The sequence below is a fragment of the Drosophila pseudoobscura genome, chromosome X (genome assembly GCF_009870125.1).
Source record: "Drosophila pseudoobscura strain MV-25-SWS-2005 chromosome X, UCI_Dpse_MV25, whole genome shotgun sequence".
Lineage (NCBI taxonomy): Eukaryota > Metazoa > Arthropoda > Insecta > Diptera > Drosophilidae > Drosophila > Drosophila pseudoobscura.
Window position 1 is genome coordinate 3,830,456 of NC_046683.1, and position 15,414 is coordinate 3,845,869.

The following is a 15,414-nucleotide window of genomic DNA, read 5'->3' on the forward strand; positions in this document are numbered from 1 at the left end:
GACTTTAAAGGATTTCATTTGAGAGTACTTAACACGTGCCTGGGCATTGGCCCGACAAAATCCCTTTTCAAAATTCATAAGCTATCCAGCCACACCGTTTTATTACTGTTTTATTTTTATTTGGATTAGCTTGAAATTTGGTTGTGCCCAAGAAAAACTTGGGCTCTGGGCTCTGGGCTCTGGGGCGTGGGCACCACCCAGAATCAAACCTCAAAACACTGAGGCATAGCCATCATTGTAGGAATCATTGTACTGTGCATCTTCTGGTTGGGCCTGTCCTTCGTTCGCCCCAGTAGGAGACTCACAGCAGCGAGGACCTGTGCGTGGCTTCAGTGGAGTATTCAGCCCGCACTCACAGTCCATGGGCTCGTACCCGACTGCGGTCACTTCCCCGTCCTCGTTCTGCGTATGATCTGCCTGATCTGCTCGTCGCTCCTCTTGGTTTCTCTGGGACTTGGGAGGGGAAGTGGTGCTGGTGACGGAAGATTCTCCGCCCATGACGGCATTGAAGACGCCACTGAGCACACGGTAGACGGCACCGCCCACCTGTCCCACTATCTCGCTAGCCGGACGCACATCATCTGCATCCTGGGCATCGTGCTGGTGTTGCCGCTGCATAAAGGACCTGGTGTCGTTTCTGCTGCTCTTCATGTCATAGATCGATTTCCGGTGCGGATTCTCGCAGGGGCATTTGCGACGAGGCGTCGCGACCCCACCAGACCCTGGCGGTGATGAGGAGGACGGTGGTGATGGTGGTTCGGCCCTGCACTCGTCGCTATGGTCCTGCCGTGCCTTAGCCGCCGAACGGCGCTGCTGCTCCCGATCATACTCGGACATGGCTCGCTCGGACCGCTCCCGGCACGAACCGCACGAGGGATCGGTCTCGTAGAAGCCCGTGTCGGAGTCGTGCCCTTCCGGTGGCGATTTCTGGTCGCAGCTGCAGCTGCCATCCGCCAGCATGCCACTGCCATCCTTTGGCTTCTTGCCCGATCCCCGGCGCATGCGGTATACGATATAGAGGAGGGCCATGGTCGCATACGTGACCTTGGCCACCTGGAGGGAAGGGCATGGGATGGGCACTATTTCAGAATGATCAAAGGATCAAGATACTTACATTGGCACGGCCATTCATCGTGCTGGCATTGAAGTGCTTCTTGAAGCCCTCGGACATCGTGCGGATTACCTTGGGGAAAGATCTCTGGGAGCTACGTCTGATCTGGGTGGAGCCCTAGTCGAAACTGTATATATGATATAATAATATATTGAGAGCGACACGAGGGAACGAACAAGGCCTACTGCAATCAAAAAGAAATTGGTGTTGAAATGAGAGCCAGATGGCAACGGGAATTTATTAAATCAGAAAAGTTAACGCAATTTGGCAACAGGATACAGAGGCCAATGGTCTGGATCTGGCCACACATAGCCATCAGAGATTACGAATCAAAGAGACGGCAACATCTGACCAACTCAAGCCCAATGCCCTCCACCTCCTTCTTCTGATTTTTAGTGGCGCAGCAGGAGCTTCTGGCACTCCTTGCAGTAGAGCTTGGACTCGCGCCGCTGGGCCCAGGCCTGTCGGATCTTCAGCGCCACATAGGCGATTCCCAGACCGGCCAGCGTGACCTTTGAAACCTGAGGAAAGGAGACTGAGAGTGAGCTCTTCGAATGGATACCATTTGGATGGCAGATCACTTACATTGGCACGGCCGCGCATGGTGCGGCTGTTGAAGTTATCCGCGAAGCTGAACTGGTCGGACATCTTTGAGTTCTTAGAGCTGCTTGAACTTATTCGGTATGATTTTGAAAGAATTTGTGCTTGTTTGTTTTCTGCTTTTTAGATTCGAATCAATGCAAAGTCAGGCAAAGCCTGCCCGAGACCCAGCCCCTGCCAACAAATATAGATGTTGCCATTGATTTTCCATTTGCATGAGCAGCTATCGTAGTATTTAATCAAAGATGATGTTGTAGTGCTATTACGAGTGTTCTCCAATTGCATGATCGAAATACAGTCCGAGATTTATTTGAATGGGAGTGCCATCCGCGGGGCTGTAGCCGTGCGTGTGGCAGCCGACCGTTCAATTAATGCAGCAAGATTATATGGATTACAGCCCCACCAGCAGCCAACCAACAAAGATCAGGAAGTAATCGGTTTACACTGTGCCCCGTAATTTGCACACCCTCTTGCATACTTGCTGGAGCCCTCTGGCACCAAGCCCACCCCCATATGGACCCATAGACTATCATCATTTGCATGTCATTTCATCTTCGGGGGGCCTACGCGTTCCTGCCGTGGACTGCAAGTACGAGTATATAAGGAGTGTGGCCGGTCGGGGGCATTTGTTTATTTGTTTGTTGAAAGTTCGAGCATGAAGTTGGATCTTTTGCTGATCATTGTCGCTGTGGGCATCTCACTGCCTGGCTCGGAAGCAGGGGTACAGGGAACCAAGGAACTATTCCAAGTTTGCGATCCGTAATTGGTGTAATTGGTGGTCTTGCAGGTGACGGAGGAGCAGATGTGGTCCGCTGGCAAACTGATGAGGGATGTCTGCCTGCCCAAGTACCCCAAGGTGACCGTAGAGGTGGCCGATGGCATACGGAATGGGCAGATACCCAACAACAAGGACTCCAACTGCTACATCAACTGCGTTCTGGAGATGATGCAGGCCGTGTGTACCCCCATATACTCGTAGATTCCATGCGTTCGATTCGTTAATACCTTCCATTCGTACCGTACAGATCAAGAAGGGAAAGTTCCAGGTGGAGTCCTCTCTGAAGCAGTTGGACGTCCTGCTGCCGGACAGCTACAAGCCGGAGTACCGTCAGGGCATCAACAACTGCAAGGACGCCACCGTTGGCCTCAAGAACGCCCCCAACTGTGATCCAGCCCACGCCCTGCTCTCGTGCCTCAAGTCCAACATCAAGGTCTTTGTCTTCCCCTAGTCATCTCCGAATCCATAGATGCCCAATGTTTAAGTCCCCGTTCCTGTCTAGTCTATATGTCTAGGTCTTGGTCCTCTAGTCCCCTAGTTCCATGAATAAATATTAGCCCCAGTCCCAAGAGAATTGTGGTGCATTTGGACGGGTTGCATGATCTGCTTGTGGCCATGTCATGGGAATGGCGGGCATCTACAAGCGACGATCGCGATCTTTGTGCGATTAGGGCAGGTTGTACCGGATGCTCTGGACACGAGCCTAGACTAAGGCCAGTCGAATGGGTATAAAACGCGGGGCACCGATAATCTAGAGTCCATTTTTACCTGTCAACAAGAGAAGAGGAAATTATGCTGCCTGGAAACTGGATGACAACTCTCGTGCTGGTAATCGCCTGTGCCGGAGGATGGCTGGTGGGTCTGGCCGCAGCCGATGGGGACGAAGAGGAGGCGTCCATGACTTTGGAAGAGGTGGTGGAGCTAATCGAGCCGTTTGGCGAAAACTGTAAGCCCAAGCCAGAGAAAGGTGAGTAGTGAAGCAGGAATCATTCGATTCGATTCGTTTCGATTCGAGTCTGAGTTCGATCCCAAAACCATGCCAACCATCAGAGAACATTGTGGAGATGATCAAGAACAAGCCGGACGCCAAATACGAGACCAAATGCTTCCGCCACTGCATGCTGGAGCAGTTCGAGCTGATGCCTGAGGGCGAGTTGAAGTACAACGAGGACAAGACGCTCGAGATGATGAACATGATGTTCCCCGACAAGGAGGAGCACTCACCGCGCATCATCAAGGGATGCAACGATCAGGCGGGCACAGACAAGTGAGTGTTTCCCCTCCATTTCCACCCTCGTCTCCATCACCATCTCTGATTCTTGTTTGGATTAGGTGCGAGGTGGCCCATGATATAGCCATGTGCATGCTGCGCGAGATGCGAGTGAGCGGCTACAAGATACCCGAGATCAAGGAGTAGTCCTCCCTCCACCTCCACCTCCCGTTCACGTTCTCTTTCTGTGTTTTTTGTCCTGTGTTTTTTTTTTGTTCGTTAACTGTTTAATTGGAAACCCAGCTTGATGTGGTCCCTGACTAGAAATAAAGCGCCCAGTCAGAGCCAATACAGAGATCTTGGACTTCATTGGGTGGGGAACAGGAAACACGAAACAGGAAAGCAGGCGTCAGGACAGCAGGAGTGTAGAAGTGCAGGATCCTACCAGATCAGCTTCACATTGTTGCGCTCCAGCTGGCGGCTGATGCACTGATTGAGCTGGTGGGCAGCCTCACAGGGATTCTTGGCCGAAATGGAGCGATTGCAGGTCTGTGCCAGGCTGCAGCTCAAGGCAATGGCCATCTTGTTGTCCTGGGTCACCAGACCGGTCAGCTTCTCCACCTGGGCCAGATTCAGCTTGTTCTTGTCATCCATCTAAGGGAGCAGTTCAACAGGATCATCTCTTTCTTTCTCGTCGTCTGCTACTTACAATCTTGGTCTTCTTGAGGACACACTCTATCAGGCACTTCTCCTTCTCGCTGGGATTGGACACCCTCATCAGCGGACGCTGATCCTTGGGAAGTTTCAGCTCCTTTATGCACTCCCTGCGGCCAGTGTCGATCATGTCCTGTACATGCGGCAGCTGCCGTACCATCACCGTCCAAATGGGCTCTGTGCCCCGACTGACTAGGATCTTGGTCAGATCGAAGCCCTGGCCGCGGACGCAGTCCATCTGCAACAACAGCAGCATCAGCAGCAGAGAACTGGTCGTTGCTAGCATCGGTGGCATCATCTTGGGGCTTGTTGGCTTCTGTTGCTCTTTGTCTGTGCCACTGGCCACCAGTTCTTGGCTTATATAGCTGCATATAACTGCATAACCTTCTTCAGTTCTTGCGTCTTATTTTTGATTCATTTTGCTGACCCATCATCGGTGGAAAACAATGATTTTTCCAGTGTCAAGTTCATGACGATCATGGGGTGCGAGACCCCACACACAAGTCACGCATCACAGACGATCACAGTCAGCACCCGAGCTGGGAACCTCTGGAAAAATACGACTATACGTAGTACGTACTTATAAATAATTATATTGATTCTTCTGTTTGACATCATCTATAGTAAAAGTACACACATATATGAATGAGAGCTAACGATGGTATATACACGCTGAAGATCACCCAATACTAATATATAATACTATTCCCACCCGGGGACAAGCCGTTTCAGGCATTCATCCCATAGAAAATATGAACAAACTATTGCGACAATGGGGGGTCTGGGTATGGGGTGCTCCTAATTTTCGGACTGGCCTGGGCCACTTTAGCCCTATCAAGACCCCATGGTCATGCTGTGAGCAAAGCATCGTGGCATTATAGAATCCTTGGACAGTAGTATGTGGTCAGAAAGAGGCTCGTCTCGATTAATAAGTGAACAAATGGGATCGTGGTGCTTCAAAAGCTGTGTTTATCTACACAGTTGGAGAGCCATGGTTAGATGTCTCAAAAGGTCTGCGCGAACATCCATTTCAAGTCATCTGGTCGCCTGTTTGTGGAAAACTGGTCAGCGATAACTGATCATACTACAAGTTCCCCGATAGAGTAAAGTGAGAGCATCAATTTTGAGGGGTAAGTGGTAAGTGGACCATTTTTTGGTCGAGAGTTGTTGTAGAATTGAAGAAAACAAGCCTCCAAATATGGATTTCGGAGCTTTCACGATGTCTCAGATACTTCCTTCTGAGTGCCAACAGAACAGTGCTGCGAAAATAGTTTAAAAAGTTTCTAAATGGGTATTCACCTTCTTGGAGAATATTTGTAAGACCAATACAACCATTTTCAACCACCAAGGTTCGTACCTGGTGTTATACCACATCCGTTTCTATCAAGATCTATTTCAATTGCACACTCTGTAATTTTTAATATTAATACCTCCCCTGGGTACACCAGCTTTCAGATAAAAATAGCCCCTAAGGCAGCTTTCTAATTATCATGATTAGCGCGTTTGTTTAGAGACATAACCACATACTCGCAGTGACTCCGAAGTTATCTTAATAAGTACAAAATAATTATTCTCACAAGGCATTGTCAAGCGAACGATCATTGGCTCCCACAGAAGCTATATTTTGTGGAAAGCTTCTGATTGCAGTCTCAGCCAAATGATGAATGATAATGGATAGTTTTGATCTTTCGTTTATTCAAAGCATTTACCACTCATTTCACTGATCCCTGCCCTGGCATTAAACCCGAAGGGTTTGTATTTGTCTCTGAATGTTATGTGATATATTTAGTTTAATTCTAAAGCCAGCGAGTCGACTTGGCATAATTAAATGCTCCGTCTAGTCGTATTAATGGCGTGCAATGAAATGAAAACTCGTTAGAATAACAAACCGATGGGCAGCAATGAAAGTTCAACAATCAAATAGATAGTGAAGATAAGCAGAGTAAAGACACGTGCATATGGAATGGAACCAAAAACGGATAGGTACTCTGATATATCCAGTCTTCGAGTTTTATTCTTCGCCAACCAACCAACCCATGCCCTGGCGAAAAGTGCATTAGAGAATGCCTGCGAGTGAAGAAACACAAAACATGCCGTGTGCATGACGAGGCACATCGCTGATCCACTCGAGTCTGCCCTTTAAGGTTTATTCTGTTTTGTTTTTGTTATTGGGGGATGGTGAATGGACCGTGCCCCAATGGGGATTCTCTTTCTCTGGATAAGGGTATGCCGTGACTATAATTGCAAGGTGACCGCAGTAGTCACTCAGTCACCGTCAAAAGTTTTGATCGATTTAATTGCATTCGAGATTTTGATATTTTGCATTCTCATATTCATTTCCATTTGGAGATGTCTGATTTCATGCCAGTCACCAATTAAGCTGATAATTGGCAATAGGTAGCCGCCCTACTATACGCCTCGAGCACCTTAGTGCACCTACCAGTGGCACCTCCCACTCCGCCTCCCCGTGCCTCAGGGGGTTTCACACGATAGCCAGCCGAGGGCATCTCCGCCGGATCTTGGCCAGATCGAGAGCGGAGTAGTGGAGTGTCATGTGCTGCTCATATAGTTCATTCCGCTCCCATGCGATCCGCTAATTGTAATTATTCTGCCTGTTTGGCTCTGTTCGCTTGAGATTTGCCCGAGACTCTCGGATGAGACTGGAAATGGAAGTGGAAGTGGAGGTAGAGGTGGAGGTGGATCTATCAAATTATCACGCGACTTGATAGCTCTATAAAATGCGACTTCTACCAGCTGGACGCATTTAAGTTCGAGTTCGTTCCCCGTTAAGCTCATTCGATACGATATGTCGCGTCTGGTTTGCTTGGGTCTGATGCTGGCGGTGTGCCTGGTGGCGGTGTCCGAGTCCGAGTCGAAGCCCCAGGATGCAAGTAACGAGGAGCATGTCGCTGAGGCAGCCAACGAATGCAAGGCAGAGACGGGCGCCACGGATGGTAAGTGATTCGATGCGGTGTTTCCAAGGAAACCGAGTACACCACCCAAAACATTCTCTTGCAGAGGATGTGGAGCTGATGATGAAGCACGAGCCGTCGGTGAATGAGGAGGGAAAGTGCCTGCGCGCCTGCATGATGAAGAAGTTTAAGATCGTGAGTGCTCAACTCAGCCACAAATCAAAAGTATCCTTCCAAAACTCCTTTCCTTTTTCCACCACTCCCACAGATAGAGGAGGACGGCAAACCGAACACCGAGCACACTATTGAAATGATGAAGCTCATGAGCGAGAACGCTGAGGAAAAGGAGGATGCCATTACCGAAATTGCGGATACTTGTGCGGCCATCGATTTGCCCGAGGATCAGTGAGTATTCAGCCTTTGACACCGGCCACTTCACTGATCTTGATCCGCTTCCCTTCCCTCCAGCTGCGACTCCGCCGATGGCTATCTGAAGTGCATTATTGAGCACATGGAAAAGCATGGCATCACCCTGCGGGTGGAGCACTAAAGGTGAGACGACGACCCCCCGCCCCCTGGCCAATCAAAAGGACCTGTTAATGAACCACTAGCGCCCACTCTGGAATATATAAATGTCTATCTAGCTATATCTAGACATTTCTTTGTTTTTTTTTCGCTTACACACTATGAATAGTCCCTAGATAACTGATAAATTGAGCAAATTATAAAAGGTAATTAAATTGGTTTATATGTACCTAGAATTATCGGAATTAGCTCTTGAGATAGGTACAGCAATAACATTAAGGCTGTTTATCGGACAAGAATCTATAAGATTCTATAAGAACTTTCTAATGTTAAAGCTCCTTTGCTTTGACTTTACATATGAAACAGTTCCGCAGAACTATAACTTAGGGTGAACCGAACCCTTCTCTTACAGGAACTTAGTTCATTAAATGCTAACATCTTTAACAATCTTACAGAACATTGATCTCCTAAAGCAGCAGTAGTTCGAGCAGGATAAATCAAATGTTAGCCCCAATAGATAGTATAAGGGCCATGAATGAGCCCAGATTGGATATTTAGCTCACTTCCTTAAGTATTGTCCGACTTCTTCCACAGATTCTACAGATAAACGATTATTGTATACACTGTTTGTACGCTACACTTTTGCCGTGGCTTCGGTATGCGGCTTAGAATACGCTTTATTTTCAAATATTTGTATATTTGTGTGTTTATATAGTGGTTTTTATATACTGTCCCAATCTGGGTCGCACTTACAGTTACGCTTACGCACTACAGTTATGCTACACGTACAAATTATCCTCTCTTCGGCTCGCCTCTCATTCCCGAAATTGCGAATAGCAATTCTGGCCCAGCAGAAAGGCGCTGGCGCTGCATACAAGGCTCTAGCTCAAGCCCTTAAATCGTCTCGTTTCTTTGTCCGACGCCCGTGAACGTCACTTCACTTTACCATTGATTGATTGATCGATTGGCCAAGGTAGCCACCGGCTTAAACATAGTATTTATATGGGTTTTTATAGTACGTTGCCTGCCAGCCGATCCTGGATAATTCGCTTTGTGAAGACAGCAGCGTCGACAGCAAGCGATGATGGTGTTGCTGGTTCTGCTGCTTTCACCAAGCGAATTCACAGGAGCTGGAGGCCGGGCTTATCTAGTTTTATTACGTATTAGCTTAATATAATGCGCGAAATCCATGCGCGTTCTAGGGTATTGGTCTCTACGATGCGCACACACAGTCACAGACCAAATGACATCCACGCACATGATCATTGTTACAAAAAAAAAAAAAAAATAGAAAACGATAAAGGGCAAAAAGGTGCTGGGACATGGAAAAAAACAACTCAAGACAGAGTACTATGAGCTAAAGTTATATTTGGAAGGGTATTTTCTGCTCCCAAAACAAGACAGGGACGTGCGGATGCAGATGCTGATGAGGGCTCCGTCTGTGGCTCATCCCCGACTGGGATGATCTCCTTAGCTAAATTTAGTCTAAAAATTGATTTTCTTTTGCATTCGAAATTGCTTTTCACGTTTGTTGTTGCTTGGGAAGGCAGGCAGTTCATTTTCGTTTGGATTTCTTGTTGTTTTTTTCCGGCTAACAAAATCGAGGCGTTCCAGGCCACACGGACACACACGCACGGTCCCATGAAAAACGTACAACGGGCGCCATGGATGTCAAAGGTCAAGTACGGAGGAGCCAGGCAAGTCCTTGGTACTTGCCGGGGCTACTTTTCTTAGTGGTAGTGGTAGTGGCTGTGCTGTGACTGTGGCTGTGGCTGTGGTTGTAGTCTTAAAGAAAATAGTCAGCCTGGGGCTTCTTTGATGGTATGCCCCGGCTCTCCTGTGGTGCCGCCTCGAAGATGACAAAGTCACGATGCAGGTACTCGTTCAGTTCCAAAATGGCAGCCACATTGCCGCAACTGCAAGTGAGGGTGGGATAGAGGATAGATAAGAGTATTGCAGAGTACAGAATGGATAGAGATGACATGACATACCGGTAGCAATAGTTTGGCGCCGACCACACGGTCAAGACGGTTTCGTTGAAATGCCATTTGAACCCCTCCATGACCAGCTGATGGGCCCTACATATCATATCGATCTCGTTGGTTCTGTTAAACTGTGAGACAACATCCGAACCGAAGAGATAGCCGGCACCGCGTGGTGATACACCCCAGCCGGTTTGATCTTCGGGATCGCTCCATAGCAGATCGCACATAGGGCCGTCGTGCGGAACCTCCTGCTTGCGATCGATGCTACGGATCTGATCCAAATACTGAATGGAGGGCGAGAGTCCGCCATGGACGCAGAATATCTTGCCGTCGATGATGGCCGACAGGCTGAGGTAGTCAAAGATCTCCGTGCAGTAACGCCATACGGCAGTAGAGCCATATTTGCGGAGACACTCATCATAGAAGCCATACACCTGGGTGATCTGGCGAGATTCGTGATTGCCGCGTATCAATGTGATGCGGTCCGGATAGCGCACTTTAAGGGCCAGCAAGAGCAGGAATGTTTCAACGCTGTAGTATCCGCGATCCACAAAGTCCCCCATGAATAGGTAGTTCTTTTCGGGTACATCTCCGCCCACCTTGAACAGCTCCTTCAAATCGTAGAACTGGCCGTGTATGTCACCGCACACCGTCACTGGGGAGTCCACACGCTGCACGTTCCCCTCCTCGACGAGAATCTCGCGAGCCTTGGCGCACAAGCCCTTCACCTCATTCTCTTTGATGATTTCACAGCGCTTCAGTTGCTCGATTTGGCGGTCCAAGTCGCTGTTGTCGGACATTTTGCTGTCGTTGGGGGTTCGGCGTCGGCGTCGACGTCGGCGTCTGTGGGAATGAGTAGTATCGGTGAAGGCACAGGCACAGGCGTCTCTGGGTTATGGCGCTCTCTTTCCGGTGCTATAAAATGCAATAGAAAATTAATACACTTTCAAGTGAGTTTTTAATTGTTTGTGTTTCGGTTTTTGCATGTTCCAGGTATGTATGTGTGTCGTGTGTATGTGCGTCTGTTCGTTTCGGTGTTGTGTAGGTCTGTGTGTGTGGCTTGTCATTGGCCTTTTGCCGCGCGCGGGCGCCCCAACCGCATATCCTCGACCTTTCCAGTATACTTTTCCACAATACGTTTTGCGAGAAACACTTACAGTTGCGCGAAGCAATCTCAACAATCGTTTTATTGTTGGTTGAGCACTGCACGCACGCTCTTGTAAAAAAATTAACATTAACTTTTTGTCAGCAACAGAGTTGTCAGTCGATGAAGCGATAGCTCGCTTGTCGGGTGGTCAGTGCTGCCGATTACGCTTTTTTCACGTCAGATCTGGCTTTTTTGCAGACCATAGCGGGAAAAATTTTTGAATTGCAGTAATTCTGGATTTTTCACCAATTGTCCGGCTCATCATTGTTTTTTAACGATTTTTGCCAATAAAAATAATAAAAGTCTAAAACAGGTTGACTTTTTTCCGTCAACAAAATCTTGAGCGCTAAGAAAAATGATATTAGCACAATTATTGAGATTTTGCTGCACTGCTGATTTTTTTAGAAAATTTTCCGCTTTTTTAAGAAAAACAGCTTTTTTTCAATCGTTCTATCGATTGTAGTAGTTGTGTTGTGTTTGCAGATGATACTTTCGAATGCTATTTAAATTGAAAAGAAAAATATTAAAAATTCTCCCCAAACTTGCAAATTTTTTGCGTAAAATTAAGTTGAAAATCTTTTGTTTATGTATTTAAAAATTTTTTTTTCTTGGTGTGCAAGTACGGCTAGTAGAGATGAGATGGTTAAATTGGCGCCTAGTCGTTTTTTATCGCGAGTATAAATGGAGTGTATGGCAAACCCTTTATAGAAACCATAGAAAAAATAAAACTTGCAAAAATGTATTAAAAACATTTATAAAAAGTTGAATATGTGATCTAAAGATTTCATCCCCAATCGATAGTATCGATACTTTGCCAAAAACTGTTTTTGCGTTTCACGTTCTATATAAGGCCAGAGGCCGGACCTTTGCAATTAGATGCAATTGTGAAATTGCAAGCGCCTAATCCCCAAGAGCATCCCATAAGGCGGAAACGTGAAATCGATCCATTTTCCCATTGCTAAGCCATGTCTACCTTTGGAGCCGACGTTGATCAGGTTTGGCCAACTGTTGCGGCCGATTCCCGCGCGCTGACTAAGTTCGGTCGAAAGCTGCTTGGACAATGCAAAGATGTGAAGAAACCCGGTGGTGGACCTGCTAATATTGACGACTTTATAAACAGATCCAGAGAATTTCCTCTTCCGGTATGTGGCTGGCACTTACGTTTCACATATTGCGCTCTAATCCACTCTGACCGCCATGTAGTTTGGCGTAGAAAGTGTCCGGGTTAATAGACAGCCGAAGGCACGACATGAACGCATTGCCAGCCACATCTCCTCCGTCTATCCGGTGATACATGAACGCACCTTGGGACTATACCTGGAGTACCTAGAGCACAAGTGTCAATGGGGTAAGCATGTTGCAAGCGTGTCCATTACTTCACGTTGCGAAATCTTCTCTTTAATCAGGAAACGATGTGGAGCAACCTGTCTACCACCCGCTCTCCCTCTGCGGATTCGTGCAGCGGCTGCTGGAGAAGCGTTGTGCCAGCTTCTTTGCTCGCAACGACAAATTCTTGCTGCTCACTGGAGAGAGTGGAGCTAGCGGCTTTGAACCCATCGGCAGTAAAGCGGAGAAAGCTCCACTTGTCCTGAAAAACGTCCTCAGCTACGATGATGTCAAGCTTTCTGCCTTGCTGTCGGTCAGCTCGCACACGGAGTTCATCAACGAAGGCGAGAGGGCCAATTGCGGTCGTGTTACCCATGATCGTCGGACATTAGAGCCAGAAGGTGTCATTATGGGTCTCATTGGGGCCCGGCTATCGCGCCGCAATCTGATGGAGTTCCAGGACATTGTCATCGCGCGTACACAGAACACTGCAGAGAATGGCTATGGCATGGACCTGGACGAGCCGGCCTCAACAAAAGCCGAGGACTATCGCCGCATCTGGCGAAACTTTTACGAGACGCAAGATTGTCTGTACGCCGATGTCCACATTGACAATCAGCGCTTCGGCGTCTCGAGAAACAAGCAAGACATCTTCGACAATCTGGTGATGAAGCGGCGCTATGCCATAAGCTTTGACATGCTGCTGCTCGAGGCCCAGGCACGCGCTCAAGAGGCCGGCAAGCAGGCCTACATTCATGTCGTTGGCTTCGGTCTGGGCGTATGGAAAGTGGCGGCGCAGCAGGAGCGCATCTTTCTGGAGACCTTCGAGCAGCGCCTACGCGAGCTGGGTAAGCGTCTCACCCACATCGGTGTGGTGCACTTCTCCTGGTTCAGTCTCACCAGTTGCGGACGGCTGTTCAATGGCGCCGTCATCGATACCGACGGCCATCCGGCGGACGGCATTCGCGTGCACATCTCCAAACGAAATCCAGCCGAAAAACTCTCCAGTCCGGAGCATGCTAATATGCTGTTGGTGGTCTCCTATGCCTGGGACGGAAATGCCCTGCCAGGAAATGAGTTCTGGATGGTAGGGTCACCGCTTACAACACTCCCATTCGCACTCTTAGTTTCTTTCATCTATTATTCATTCGTAGAAAATGCTGAAGTCTACGGGCGATTCATCCACGGCCTGTTCAACTCTTATCACAGAGCTGCATAATCCGTACATCAACACGAAGTACTGCAATGGCAACAATCTACACATCGCGTCACCGGAGCTGGGTGTCCTCCACATAGCGGAGTATGCCAGACATGTTCTCAAGAAGGACCGCAACGACAGCCACGCTGCTAATTGATGATGGTCTTTGAGGAAGAGAAGAATTCCCAGAGAATCTTCTTGAGACTGGTTGTTATTGCTTAGTCTACGAGTATCTCTTTTCTATCTAATCTTATCTAATCGTTGTGTATGTTTGTTGTGGGTACTTTCTGTTGTACTATTCCACGCATATGCTGTAGGTCAACTCCATGACCTCTCTTTGACATTCATTCGAGCAACTCAAGATCCTTTAATGTTTTATATGTGTATATGTATAAAAAATGTATTTAAATGCCAGAATACAATTCAAACTCAAAGGCTATGACCGAGTTTGGTGACCCAACTGAGGCCCTCGACCGTCGTTGTCCTCGGCTTGTATTCACAGCCAATCCAGCCATCGTAGCCAAATTCCCGCAGCCGCTTGAAAACGTAGTCGTAGTCGAGTTCGCCGGCAGTGTCCGGTTCGTGTCGATGGGGTACCTGGGCAATCTGGAAGTGCCCAATCTGACTCTTGTACTCCTCCAACGTCTTTGTGACATTGCCGTGGATGTGCTGTAGGTGATAGAGGTCGGCGAGCAGCTTGATGTTGTCGGCCCCCACCTCGGTGAGCACGCCCGATGCCGTCACATACGAGTTCATGAAATAGCCAGGCACAGCATACTTGTTAATAGGCTCTATCACGCCGATCATCTGATTCGCCCTGAGGCTATCAGCCGCGATCTTCAGGTTCGATGTGTAGGTCTTTGTGTAGTCGGTCTCCTGGCCCTTGGTAAGCAGGCCAGCAGTCAGGTGGATCTTTTGGCAGTTCACATCCTTGGCAAAGTCGATTGTCGCGTCCAGCTGCTTCTGGAACAGGCCCTCCGCCCCGGGAACGCTCGTCGAGCCAAACCGCAGCTGATCGTTGCTCTTATCGAAGGCCAGATTGACCAGGCTGACCACAACGCCGGTCTCCCGGATCGCCGACACAACGTCCCGGGTCTCACCCTCGGGGTAGGGGATCTCCACAGCCCGAAATCCGCTCTGGTGGGCCAGCCGAATGCGTTCCGCTATAGTGGACGCCTTCTCGGTGAAGAGGAAATTCAAGTTAGCTGCGAACTTCAGTGCCATTCTCGGTGAGCGGGTCATTCACGACTGATTCTTCATATCATTTCACGATTTCATGGAAAAAAAAAATAAAAAGCTTTTTCTACTGTCAATGTCATCTGGTCAGCGTTGCCCATCTGGCTCTTTTTCTTGAAAGCTCTAGCTTTTTTTTTTAAGTGTAGCTATTTTTTTTATCATTATCTCTTTATTCTAGCTTTTATGAAAATACTTTTATGTAAGCCAATTCATTAAAAAAATGCTGCCAGAATCTCAGAGTCCATTCAAGCTAGTTTGGAAAATAAAATATGGGTCAAATCGAAAGACCGAATGGTACAAATTAGGCTAAGGCTAAATACACTCCAATAATAGCAAATTGTGTGGTTTGAATAGTCTCTTTTTAGTGTGTGTATATAGAGTCGACATAGAAATGTCTGTCTGTCCGCAGAATCGTAGAGAATCTAGCAGATTGACGATTGCAGAAGGAACACATGAAAGGGCAGTGGATACGCTACCCCTGGCCACGCGCTTTCTCATTTTCTCTCTCTCTCTCTCTCGCACACCCACTCTTCATCGTACAGTGTACGCCCTCTGACGGAGCGGAGCCATACAGACTGAGTACCGGGTATAAAGTAGAGCAGCGGCTCACGACGTTCCCCCTCGTTTTGTATCCTATGTGTCCTATTTTGAGAACTGCTGCTCCAAAGAATT

The 15,414-nt window shown here is 48.1% G+C and overlaps 9 protein-coding genes across 9 annotated transcripts; 4 read left to right on the plus strand and 5 right to left on the minus strand.

The window, feature by feature from the left end:
* Nucleotides 1–102: 102 nt before the first annotated feature.
* On the minus strand, nt 103–1,252 carry LOC26532514 (uncharacterized). Its single transcript, XM_015185819.2, has 2 exons — nt 1,115–1,252; nt 103–1,053 (listed from the first exon to the last, which is right to left on the minus strand). The coding sequence occupies exons 1-2, from the start codon at nt 1,169–1,171 to the stop codon at nt 211–213; spliced, it is 900 nt and encodes a 299-aa protein (XP_015041305.2). The 5' UTR covers nt 1,172–1,252; the 3' UTR covers nt 103–210.
* Nucleotides 1,253–1,318: 66 nt separating this feature from the next.
* LOC4815960 (putative 60S ribosomal protein L33) lies at nt 1,319–1,878 on the minus strand. Its single transcript, XM_001355588.4, has 2 exons — nt 1,697–1,878; nt 1,319–1,632 (listed from the first exon to the last, which is right to left on the minus strand). The coding sequence occupies exons 1-2, from the start codon at nt 1,757–1,759 to the stop codon at nt 1,504–1,506; spliced, it is 192 nt and encodes a 63-aa protein (XP_001355624.2). The 5' UTR covers nt 1,760–1,878; the 3' UTR covers nt 1,319–1,503.
* A 397-nt stretch (nt 1,879–2,275) lies between these two features.
* On the plus strand, nt 2,276–3,052 carry Obp19a (Odorant-binding protein 19a). The gene is made up of 3 exons (XM_001355587.4): nt 2,276–2,432; nt 2,499–2,666; nt 2,737–3,052. The coding sequence occupies exons 1-3, from the start codon at nt 2,367–2,369 to the stop codon at nt 2,938–2,940; spliced, it is 438 nt and encodes a 145-aa protein (XP_001355623.3). The 5' UTR covers nt 2,276–2,366; the 3' UTR covers nt 2,941–3,052.
* Nucleotides 3,053–3,244: 192 nt separating this feature from the next.
* Obp19b (Odorant-binding protein 19b) lies at nt 3,245–4,048 on the plus strand. Its single transcript, XM_001355586.4, has 3 exons — nt 3,245–3,456; nt 3,540–3,756; nt 3,822–4,048. Exons 1-3 carry the CDS (start codon nt 3,282–3,284, stop codon nt 3,904–3,906), a joined length of 477 nt encoding a protein of 158 aa, XP_001355622.3. The 5' UTR covers nt 3,245–3,281; the 3' UTR covers nt 3,907–4,048.
* Obp19c (Odorant-binding protein 19c) lies at nt 3,964–4,754 on the minus strand. Its single transcript, XM_001355585.4, has 2 exons — nt 4,409–4,754; nt 3,964–4,353 (listed from the first exon to the last, which is right to left on the minus strand). The coding sequence occupies exons 1-2, from the start codon at nt 4,709–4,711 to the stop codon at nt 4,141–4,143; spliced, it is 516 nt and encodes a 171-aa protein (XP_001355621.3). The 5' UTR covers nt 4,712–4,754; the 3' UTR covers nt 3,964–4,140.
* A 2,418-nt stretch (nt 4,755–7,172) lies between these two features.
* Obp19d (Odorant-binding protein 19d) lies at nt 7,173–8,073 on the plus strand. The gene is made up of 4 exons (XM_001355584.4): nt 7,173–7,367; nt 7,432–7,520; nt 7,594–7,730; nt 7,794–8,073. Exons 1-4 carry the CDS (start codon nt 7,220–7,222, stop codon nt 7,873–7,875), a joined length of 456 nt encoding a protein of 151 aa, XP_001355620.2. The 5' UTR covers nt 7,173–7,219; the 3' UTR covers nt 7,876–8,073.
* Nucleotides 8,074–8,469: 396 nt separating this feature from the next.
* On the minus strand, nt 8,470–11,144 carry Pp4-19C (protein phosphatase 19C). The gene is made up of 3 exons (XM_001355583.4): nt 10,993–11,144; nt 9,842–10,750; nt 8,470–9,766 (listed from the first exon to the last, which is right to left on the minus strand). Exons 2-3 carry the CDS (start codon nt 10,633–10,635, stop codon nt 9,637–9,639), a joined length of 924 nt encoding a protein of 307 aa, XP_001355619.1. The 5' UTR covers nt 10,636–10,750; nt 10,993–11,144; the 3' UTR covers nt 8,470–9,636.
* A 640-nt stretch (nt 11,145–11,784) lies between these two features.
* Nucleotides 11,785–13,943, plus strand: LOC4815959 (uncharacterized). Its single transcript, XM_001355582.4, has 4 exons — nt 11,785–12,124; nt 12,186–12,330; nt 12,389–13,395; nt 13,463–13,943. The coding sequence occupies exons 1-4, from the start codon at nt 11,948–11,950 to the stop codon at nt 13,661–13,663; spliced, it is 1,530 nt and encodes a 509-aa protein (XP_001355618.2). The 5' UTR covers nt 11,785–11,947; the 3' UTR covers nt 13,664–13,943.
* On the minus strand, nt 13,854–14,780 carry Gip (hydroxypyruvate isomerase-like protein Gip). Its single transcript, XM_001355581.4, has one exon. It carries the CDS (start codon nt 14,746–14,748, stop codon nt 13,936–13,938), a length of 813 nt encoding a protein of 270 aa, XP_001355617.2. The 5' UTR covers nt 14,749–14,780; the 3' UTR covers nt 13,854–13,935.
* Between the last annotated feature and the right edge of the window lie 634 nt (nt 14,781–15,414).